The sequence below is a fragment of the Salmo salar genome, chromosome ssa16 (genome assembly GCF_905237065.1).
Source record: "Salmo salar chromosome ssa16, Ssal_v3.1, whole genome shotgun sequence".
Classification (NCBI taxonomy): Eukaryota; Metazoa; Chordata; class Actinopteri; order Salmoniformes; family Salmonidae; genus Salmo; species Salmo salar.
In genome coordinates this window covers 44,593,930-44,604,971 of record NC_059457.1, presented here as the reverse complement: position 1 = coordinate 44,604,971, position 11,042 = coordinate 44,593,930, and the positions used below count along the sequence as shown (strand labels likewise).

The following is an 11,042-nucleotide window of genomic DNA, read 5'->3' as shown; positions in this document are numbered from 1 at the left end:
AACCTTGTTAGATTTATGCTTAACCTTTTAGTTACTCATTCTACATGCTATATAGACCATATCCCTATTAGTTAAGTTTCAGGGTAGAATTATTTAATCATTACATTCAAACATAAATCCCTTAACTACTACTTGGTGACAGTGGATATGGTCAGAGTAACTTTTTATTCACGCCATACGTAAATCCCACAACCGCTGAGCAGCAAAGATACAACCAAGCTCATATCTGCACGAGAGGGATGGTCGAATGCATGTTTGGAGTACGGAAAAATCTATTCCAGTGTTTACAAAATACACTTCGTTTCAAGCCAAAAAGATGCTGCAAGGTGATCATTGCTACAGCTGTGCTGCACAACTACCTGAAGCAGCATTGCTGTCTTGATCCTCTAATGGAATATCAGGATCAAGCAGATGTGCCCATGGCTGAGGCAGGCAATGACCAACGAGGACTTGCACAGAGTTGCTTTCACATTGCAGCACCTCAACTAGATGGAATGCATTTAAATATGGAATGTATTCATTATGGCTTATTTTTGCTTTGATAATGTTTGTTCTGTACAAAATTAAAATAGTGTGCAGCAAAATTTAAATGAGTGACAAAACCAAGGCTGGTTTAAAATGTAGTTTGTGGTGATCAATAAACTCACTCATGAATATCCAAACGACAAAACATTTATTTTTTACATGTCATATTGTTCACCATGCTGGTAATCACAACTGTCTCGTTACTGTCTCTCTCTTCAAACTTCATATCCAATTCAACCTGTAGAATTGCTATCTTCATTTCATGTTCTTCCTTCAGATATTTCATTTCATTCTCATGAAATTCTCTGGCTAATCCCAGGTGTTCTCATTTAGGCTTAATTACCTTACTCCAGGACTCCATTGTCTCCTACTAACTAAGCTACGTTCATGAAAGCTACTTAATGTCACACCCTGATCAGTTTCACCTGTCCTTGTTATTGTCTCCACCCCCTCCAGGTGTCGCTTGTTATCCCTGGTGTATATATCCCTGTGTTATCTTTCCCTCCGTGCCAGTTTGTCCTGTATGTTCCAAGACAACCAGTGGGTTTTCTGTGCGCATGCCTGTTTCTATTCTCTTTTACTAGTCCTCCTGGTTTTGACACTTGCCTGTTTTCTGGACTCTGTACCCGCATGCCCTGACATTGAGCCTGCCTGCCACACTATACCTCCTGGACTCTGAACTGGTTTTGACCTTTAGCCTGTCCACGACCATTCTCTTGCCTACCCTCTTTTGGATACAATAAACATCAGATGCAAACCATCTGCCTCCCGTTGCCTGCATGTGGGTCTCTCCTCGTGCTTTTATACTTAAATGTCCTCGTTTAACTAGTACACATTAAGGCCTAATCCTGGCTTAGATTATGAATCCGGCCCTAAATGTGAATATGTCCAAATACTTTTTCAAATAGGGGGACTAGATGCTTTAAGTGCTTTCATCTTTAAACAGGGAACAGATGTATATGAAAACATGCTCAAATAAAAGCTGGCATTCTGTATTGTCACCTAATATTAAACATCTCTCTAATGTAAAAGGCTGGAATGTAGAGCCAAATTAAACCATTTAACTTCACTGTCCAATAACATATGGAGGGAAGTGTAGATCATGTTTTTCAATATTGTTTTCCTTCGAACCTCAGGGTTGGGTCCTGGGGAGAATGTCTGAGACTTTACAGTCAGGTAATGGCTTTGACTTTCCACTGACTGGAGGGGAAGAAACTGAGGGTGACTTATTTTACTGTTTAGAATATTATATTGCATTATACAGAGTAGTAGCAACATACTGTAGTGGCATTGTTTGCTTTAAAACTGTTCATATTCATTTGATCTCCTCACAGAGGGCTTCGGCCATGAGGATGCTGGCATTGTCTTTCAGGTGAGAATGTGGATCTTACAACTTAGTGTCAGTTTCATTCCTCTAACTCTAATCATAGGGCTGGTCTAATTTTTCTAGTTTGAACAAATATTTTTGGCACAGCCTAAATATCATGCAAGTCTTCCAGTTCTGGAGTTTCCAAAGCCTTTGGTAGGTATGGTGAGAAGGAAAAGGGATTGGGTCGTTCCTCCCATCAACTTCCCAGAGAACGACAGAGGCCCTTTCCCCAAGTCTTTGGCGCAGGTGAGTGATTGTAGATTTGTTGGCAGGAACAATGGTTGGTTCAGGATTTTGCTCTGGTTTTAACAATGTTAATTTTTATACATTCAGATTAGGTCCAACAATGATAATGATGTGAAGATCGTGTACAGCATCACTGGTTCTGGAGCAGATCAACCCCCTGTGGGACTGTTCACTGTGGACAGAAACTCTGGGATTCTCTATGTGACCCAGCCTTTGGACAGAGAGAGACAAGACCGTTATGTGGTAATGTTTGTAAATAAGACAAATATCTGGTAATGTGAGTTTGTTTTGCCTTTTAAATTCTAGAACACTGAATGCATGTTATTTTAAAAATTTTCTATCTTTTCCCCTTTAGCTTTTGGCTCATGCTGTTGCAGTTGGTGCGGGTTTAGCAGAAGACCCCATGGAGATCATTGTTAGAGTAATTGATATGAATGACAACAAGCCGGTTTTCACTGTAGTTACTTTTAAAGGGCTTGTCCCTGAAGCATCCATACCAGGTGTGTCTCAGTCAACATTGAGTCAAATACACTCAGCTGAGTTTTAGAATAAAAGTACAATATCATATTCAATATATTTGTTACTGTCATCCATGAAAATCATTTATGTTGAAATATTTTCTTCTCAGCCTTTGAGTTCATGCAGGTCACAGCCACCGATGCAGATGAGCCTGGCTCAGCCAATTCTGATGTCAGATACACTATTATAAATCAGGAACCTGAACTGCCGAGTCCCAACATGTTTGTCATGAACCCTGTCACAGAAGCGATTCAGGTCAATGCTGCTGGACTTGACAGAGAGGTTAGTGGCTATACTACTAGCATACAATTTTAACTTACAGTAACCGCTACATTTCACAATGTGCTCCATCTGGTGTCATTTTCCAGAATATTCCAAAATATACATTGGAAATCCAAGCTGCTGATTTGGAGGGTAATGGTCTGACATCTTTCGGAAAATCCATAATTACTGTAGCGGACATCAATGACATAGCTCCTGAATTTGAGAAGTCTTCGGTAAGTGTACAATCAGCAAACCGTACCGCTCATTAAACAGTAAAGGTGACTTGAAGAGGGAAATATTTTGATTGAAGGAGCTGACGTGAGGAAAATATGATGAACTTGATGAATGCCATACAGCACATGTTCTCTTCATGTATTTTCTTTTCAGAACACGGTGTCTGTCCCAGAGAATAAAGTGAATGCCCTGGTGGTCAAAATGCCAGTGAGTGATGGAGATGAGCCACACTCTTCCAACTGGGCCACCAAGTACAGGATTGTAGATGGAGACCCAGGTGGAATGTTCACTGTAAGCACTGGACCTAGCAGACTGGAAGGAATCATTACCACAGCCAAGGTACCTGCTTGGTTTCTTTGTTTCTTTTTTCAGATGAGTATGTGAATGGAACCCAGTTACAGAAAATACGTATTTGACAGAGGTCTGAATTTCACTGTAGATCAATACAAATATTTTACACAATTGTTGATGTTTTTGTCATTGTGTCATGAACCTGGCTGTGTCTCGTTCCCGTTTAGCCCCTTGACTTTGAGAAGGACAATCACTACACCCTGTTGGTGGCTGTGGAGAATGAGGTCCCATTTGCCACCCCCTGCCCACCTCCACTGCCACAGTCCAGGTGAATGTGGAAGATAGGAATGATGTCCCTGTCTTCGACCCAGTGGAAAAGGTTTTTTCTGTATCTGAACACCTGCCAGTGGACAGTGATTTGGTTCTGTATACAGCCATTGATCCAGACATCATGGCACATAAATTCATGTGAGTTCATGAAACTTTCTTTTATCTGCAATTGATTTAATTAAGTTGAGGTCCTGGTATAAATATGGAGACAGATACATTATGCTGATAAGTCAATTCAATGATGTACATGCCCTTTATGATAAAGTACATTCAGATGCATATGCATTAAGATTGCAAGAAGCCTTGTGAATAGCGATGTTTTAACTCAATATACTGTATATTCTAGGTATCGCATGGACAGAGATCCTGATAAACGGCTGGATATCAACAACGAGACCGGAATGATCAAAACCAAACACCCCCTGGACAGAGAATCTCCCTTTGTCAAAGATGGCAAATACAGAGATTCTCATTCCCGCCATTTAGCCAGCTGTATTCGTTCGTTCGCGCCGTTTTCCAAACGTCGTCAACATCACAACACCACAGCCACTGCTAGCTAGCCAACTTTACCCACTAGTGGTACTGTAGAAACTAATACATTACAACGGAACGATTTGATTAGTGTAACGTTAGCTAGCTACATAGTTGTCTTTGTATTAAAGATAAAGGTAAACGCAGCCACTGCTAGCTAGCCAACTCTACCAGCTACCAGCTAGCAGTACTGTTTCATTTTTAGTCAATAAGATTTTTGCAACGTAAGCTTTCGAGTTGTGTAGTCCACTTGAGTAGCTAGCAGGACTGACTTTGTGTTAGCTAGCCAACCTTTAATTGCTTCTGCATTATGAAAGGAACTAGACACGGACACGAATGATCCATTGGTAGTTTGTTGTAACCAAGTATTGGTGCTAACCGTGTGTTATTGGATGCTAGCATGCTAGTTAGCTACGGCGTCATAAGACACAGTGCACTGGGTGGGTTTCACGGAAGAATACTGTACCAAGTTATCTAGCTGAATAAACTAAGTTTGAGCCTATTCCTGGAAACATTGAACCACTGTAGTTTACATCAATTATAATTTCTAAGTGGAAGTTGGAATAGTTATATTTGAGTGTTTCAGCGAATGGTTAGTGAGGGAGGCCCTGGTCTCTCGCTTCCCCAGTTGTTTAGTTCATTTTCTTTCCAATCTCCTTTGCATTAGCGTAGCCTTTCCTGTAGCCTGTCAACTATGTGTCTGTCTATCCCTGTTCTCTCCTCTCTGCACAGGCCATACAAACGCTTCACACCGCATGGCCGCTGCCACTCTAACCTGGTGGTCCCAGCGCGCACGACCCACGTGGAGTTCCTGGTCTCCGGCAGCCTCTGGAACTGCTGGTCTGCGGCCAACAAGGCAGAGTTCATCTCAGCCTATGCTACCCTCCAGTCCCTCGACTTCTTGGCACTGACGGAAACATGGATTACCACAGAAAACACTGCTACTCCTACTGCTCTCTCCTCGTCTGACCACGTGTTCTCGCATACCCCGAGAGCATCTGGTCAGCGGGGTGGCGGGACTGGAATCCTCATCTCTCCCAAGTAGACATTCTCTCTTTCTCCCCTGACCCATCTGTCTATCTCCTCCTTTGAATTTCATGCTGTCACAATCACTAGCCCATTCAAGCATAACATCCTTATCATTTATCGCCCTCCAGGTTCCCTTGGAGAGTTCATCAATGAGCTTGACGCCTTGATAAGTTCCTTTCCTGAGGATGGCTCACCCCTCACAATTCTGGGTGACTTTAACCTCCCTACGTCTACCTTTGACTCATTTCTCTCTGCCTCCTTCTTTCCATTCCTCTCCTCTTTTGGCCTCACCCTCTCACCGTCCCCCCTACTCACAAGGCAGGCAATACGCTTGACCTCATCTTTACTAGATGCTGTTCTTCTACCAATCTCACTGCAACTCCCCTCCAAGTCTCCGACCACTACCTTGTATCCTTTTCCCTATCGCTCTCCTCTGACACTACTCACTCTGCCCCTACTCAGATGGTATTGCGCCGTCGCAACCTTCGCTCTCTCTCTCCTGCTACTCTCTCCCCTTCCATCCTATCATCTCTTCCCTCTGCTCAATCCTTCTCCAACCAATCTCCTGATTCTGCCTCCTCAACCCTCCTCTCCTCCCTTCTGCATCCTTTGACTCTCTATGTCCCCTATCCTCCCGGCCGGCTCGGTCCTCCCCTCCTGCTCCGTGGCTTGACGACTCATTGCGAGCTCACAGAACAGGGCTCCGGGCAGCCGAGCGGAAATGGAGGGAAACTAGCCTCCCTGCGGACCTGGCATCATTTCACTCCCTCCTCTCCACATTTTCTTCCTCTGTTTCTGCTGCTACAGCCACTTTCTACCACTCTAAATTCCAAGCATCTGCCTCTAACCCTAGGAAGCTCTTTGCCACCTTCTCCTCCCTCCTGAATCCTCCTCCCCCTCCCCCCCTCCTCCCTCTCTGCGGACGACTTTGTCAACCATTTTGAAAAGAAGGTTGACGACATCCGATCCTCGTTTGTTAAGTCAAACGACACCGCTGGTCCTGCTCACATTGCCCTACCCTATGCTTTGACCTCTTTCTCCCCTCTCTCTCCAGATGAAATCTTGCGACTTGTGACGGCCGGCCGCCCAACAACCTGCCCGCTTGACCCTATCCCCTCCTCTCTTCTCCAGACCATTTCTGGAGACCTTATCCCTTACCTCACCTCGCTCATCAACTCATCCTTGACCGCTGGCTACGTCCCTTCCGTCTTCAAGAGAGCGAAAGTTGCACCCTTTCTCAAAAAACCTACACTCGATCCCTCCGATGTCAACAACTACAGACCAGTATCCCTTCTTTCTTTCCTCTCCAAAACTCTTGAGCGTGCCGTCCTTGGCCAGCTCTCTTGCTATCTCTCTCAGAATGACCTACTTGATCCAAATCAGTCAGGTTTCAAGACTGGTCATTCAACTGAGACTGCTCTTTGTGTCACAGAGGCTCTCCGCACTGCTAAAGCTAACTCTCTCTCCTCTGCTCTCATCCTTTTAGACCTATCTGCTGCCTTTGATACTGTGAACCATCAGATCCTCCTCTCCACCCTCTCCGAGTTGGGCAACTCCGGCGCGGCTCACTCTTGGATTGCGTCCTACCTGATAGGTCGCTCCTACCAGGTGGCATAGCGAGAATCCGTCTCCGCACTACTTGCTCTCACCACTGGTGTCCCCCACGGCTCAGTTCTAGGCCCTCTCCTATTCTCGCTATACACCAAGTCACTTGGCTCTGTCATATCCTCACATGGTCTCTCCTATCATTGCTACGCAGATGACACACAATTAATCTTCTCCTTTCCCCCTTCTGATAACCAGGTGGCGAATCGCATCTCTGCATGTCTGGCAGACATATCAGTGTGGATGACAGATCACCACCTCAAGCTGAACCTCGGCAAGACGGAGCTGCTCTTCCTCCCGGGGAAGGACTGCCCGTTCCATGATCTCGCCATCACGGTTGACAACTCCATTGTGTCCTCATCCCAGAGTGCTAAGAGCCTTGGCGTGACCCTGGACAACACCCTGTCGTTCTCCGCTAACATCAAGGCGGTGACCCGATCCTGTAGGTTCATGCTCTACAACATTCGCAGAGTACGACCCTGCCTCACACAGGAAGTGGCGCAGGTCCTAATCCAGGCACTTGTCATCTCCCGTCTGGATTACTGCAACTCGTTGTTGGCGGGGCTCCCTGCCTGTGTCATCAAACCCCTACAACTCATCCAGAACGCCGCAGCCCGTCTGGTGTTCAACCTTCCCAAGTTCTCTCACGTCACCCCGCTCCTCCGCGCACTCCACTGGCTTCCAGTTGAAGCTCGCATCTGCTACAAGACCATGGTGCTTGCCTACGGAGCTGTGAGGGGAATGGCACCTCCGTACCTTCAGGCTCTGATCAGTCCCTACACCCAAAGAAGGGCACTGCGTTCAGCCACCTCTGGCCTGCTCGCCTCCCTACCTCTGCGGAAGCACAGTTCCTGCTCAGCCCAGTCAAAACTGTTTGCTGCTCTGGCACCCCAATGGTGGAACAAGCTCCCTCACGACGCCAGGACAGCGGAGTCAATCACCACCTTCCGGAGACACCTGAAACCCCACCTCTTTAAGGAATACCTGGGATAGGATTAAATAATCCTTCTACCCCCCCTCCCCCCCAAAAAGATATAGATGTACTATTGTAAAGTGGTTGTTCCACTGGATATCATAAGGTGAATGCACCAATTTGTAAGTCTCTGGATAGGAGCGTCTGCTAAATTACGGAAATGTAAACGGAAATGAAAGGGGTATTTTGATTTTGTTTTAATCTCGTTCACTAGCAGGCTTCAACCTGGGAACAAGATGAATTTAGTTGTGACTTTTTCATTACTCCTTTTGATAAAATTATCTTGTTTTGGGTTATCAGATGAAATCCCTGCAACTGGAACTGGAACCATTCTGATAGAGCTGGAAGATGTAAACGACAATGCTCCGACTATTGATGACACCCCGTTGAAGCTCTGTAACCAAGACCCCCGTCTAGTGCATTTGGCTGTGACAGACAGAGACGGCCCAGGCTTTTTGAGGCGGCAGGAAACCTAGTGGTTAGAGCAGTGGGCCATTAACAAGGTAAAAATCTGTCGTTCTGCCCCTGAACAAGGCAGTTAACCCACTGTTCCACGGCATGCTGTCATTGTAAATAAGAATTTGTTCTTAATCGACTTGCCTAGCTAAATAAAGGATACTTTTTAAATTATTATTACTGAAACCAGTGTAGAATTTCTAGAAGGGTCCAAGAAGGGTCCGAGAAGTATTGCACTGCCCAAATGGACAAAACAGGTGAGAAATAGGGGGATATGTCTGTTAATGGTTCTGCAATCTTTAGTGTTAAAACTGCACTGCAGGTGCACAGTTCATTGCTTTTCACATATTCACTCTGTATTAGTCTGTTCATTTGTATTTATAATAATATCAACAGACCAAGTATGTCACTGTTTTGTGCATGTTCTTTTGACAACATCAACATATTCTTCACATTCAATGTTGAAATGTGTCCCATTTTTCTCCTGTCCCAGGAACTGTGGTTGAATTGACATTCAAGGCATGAGGGAGCAGATACATTTCTACATTAATCTGAGGGTCACTGATGCTGGCGGGCTGAACCAAGACCATGTCATTCACGTCACTATAAACGAGGACAGCTGCATGATTTGGGGGGATTTCTGTGTTAGACCCTGACATATATGATCATTTTGACATTTTCTTAGCGTTTTTATAGCTACCAGAGCTAGATTGTTTTGCAAATGTTGACTGTTGAATTTATTTGGCATCTGGGGTATGACACAAAGTCGTTGACTCTGTCAATTACTACATTCTTATCGGCAGACTCAACAGCCTTGGTTTCTCAAATGACTGCCTCGCCTGGTTCACCAACTACTTCTCTGATAGAGTTCAGTGTGTCAAATCAGAGGGCCTGTTGTCCGGACCTCTGGCAGTCTCTGGGGGTGCCACAGGGTTCAATTCTCGGGCTGACTCTCTTCTCTGTATACATCAATGATGTCGCTCTTGCTGCTGGTGATTCTCTGATCCACCTCTACGCAGATGACACCATTCTGTATACCTTTGGCCCTTCTTTGGACACTGTGTTAACTAACCTCCAGACGAGTTTCAATGCCATACAACTCTCCTTCCGTGGCCTCCAACTGCTCTTAAATGCAAGTAAAACTAAATGCATGCTCTTCAACCGATCGCTGCCCGCACCTGCCCGCCCGTCCAGCATCACTACTCTGGACGGTTCTGACTTAGAATATGTGGACAACTACAAATACCTAGGTGTCTGGCTAGACTGTAAACTCTCCTTCCAGACTCACATTAAGCATCTCCAATCCAAAATTAAATCTCGAATCGGCTTCCTATTTCGCAACAAAGCATCCTTCACTCATGCTGCCAAACATACCCTCGTAAAACTGACCATCCTACCGATCCTCGATTTCGGCGATGTCATTTACAAAATAGCCTCCAACACTCTACTCAACAAATTGGATGCAGTCTATCACATTGCCATCCGTTTTGTCACCAAAGCCCCATATACTACCCACCACTGTGACCTGTACGCTCTCGTTAGCTGGCCCTCGCTTCATACTCATCGCCAAACCCACTGGCTACAGGTCATCTAGAAGTCTTTGCTAGGCAAAGCCCTGCCTTATCTCAGCTCACTGGTCACCATAGCAGCACCCACCCGTAGCACACGCTCCAGCAGGTATATCTCACTGGTCACCCAAAAAGCCAATTCCTACTTTGGCTGCCTTTCCTTCCAGTTCTCTGCTGCCAATGACTGGAATGAACTGCAATAATTACTGAAGCTGGAGACTCATATTTCCCTCACTAGCTTTAAGCACCAGCTGTCAGAGCAGCTCACAGATCACTGCACCTGTACATAGCCCATCTGTAAATTGCCCATCCACCTACCTCATCCCCATACTGTATTTATTTATTTATTTATCTTGCTCCTTTGCACCCCAGTATCTCTTTTTGCACATTCATCTTCTGCACATCTATCACTCCAGTGTTTAATTGGTATATTGTAATTACTTCGCCACCATGGCCTATTTATTGCCTTACCTCCCTTATCTTACCTCATTTGCACACACTGTATATAGACTTTTTCTACTGTATTATTGACTGTATGTTTGTTTATTCCATGTGTAAATCTGTGTTGTTGTATGTGTCGAACTGCTTTTCTTTATCTTGGCCAGGTCGCAGTTGTAAATGAGAACTTCTTCTCAACTAGCCTACCTGGTTAAATAAAGGTGAAATAAAAATACAAAATAAAATAAATACACCACACAAGCAGAACATGACCATACTCCCCAGATCTGGTAAGGGCAGTGAACCTACTGGTCATCCACTGAATGGTGTGTGCCGTCCGCATCGACACATTGATGCCATCTCCCACAGAGATTCTATATAAATTGTACAGTATTTAATCTCCATTGGAACTGATTTGAGTGTGAGAGAGAGTTAATCCCAAGTGCCATCCCAGATAGTTAGCTGATGGGACCATGGGAACCTCTTCCCCACCCTGGAGTAGTATAGACCTATGTCTGATTGAGATGCATGCTATCATTGCTCCCATGTCCTCACCATGCACTTTAATTGTATTTTAACTCTGATGTGGTCCATGTTAATTACTGTCCTAGTTAAAGAATAAATCAAATATGTGACATCTGTGTAGTTCAGGGAAATTGGCTTG

General features: G+C 44.9%; 1 protein-coding gene across 1 annotated transcript; it reads left to right on the top strand.

Annotated features, from left to right (window-relative positions):
* Positions 1 to 1,679: 1,679 nt before the first annotated feature.
* LOC106573965 (cadherin-4-like) lies at positions 1,680 to 8,410 on the top strand. Its single transcript, XM_045696674.1, is given in 12 exon segments — positions 1,680 to 1,701; positions 1,860 to 1,897; positions 2,000 to 2,140; positions 2,228 to 2,383; positions 2,496 to 2,640; positions 2,769 to 2,941; positions 3,028 to 3,156; positions 3,311 to 3,496; positions 3,676 to 3,742; positions 3,745 to 3,916; positions 4,125 to 4,243; positions 8,181 to 8,410. Coding segments are annotated over 12 exon segments (1,560 nt in total). The 3' UTR covers positions 8,393 to 8,410.
* Positions 8,411 to 11,042: the final 2,632 nt, after the last annotated feature.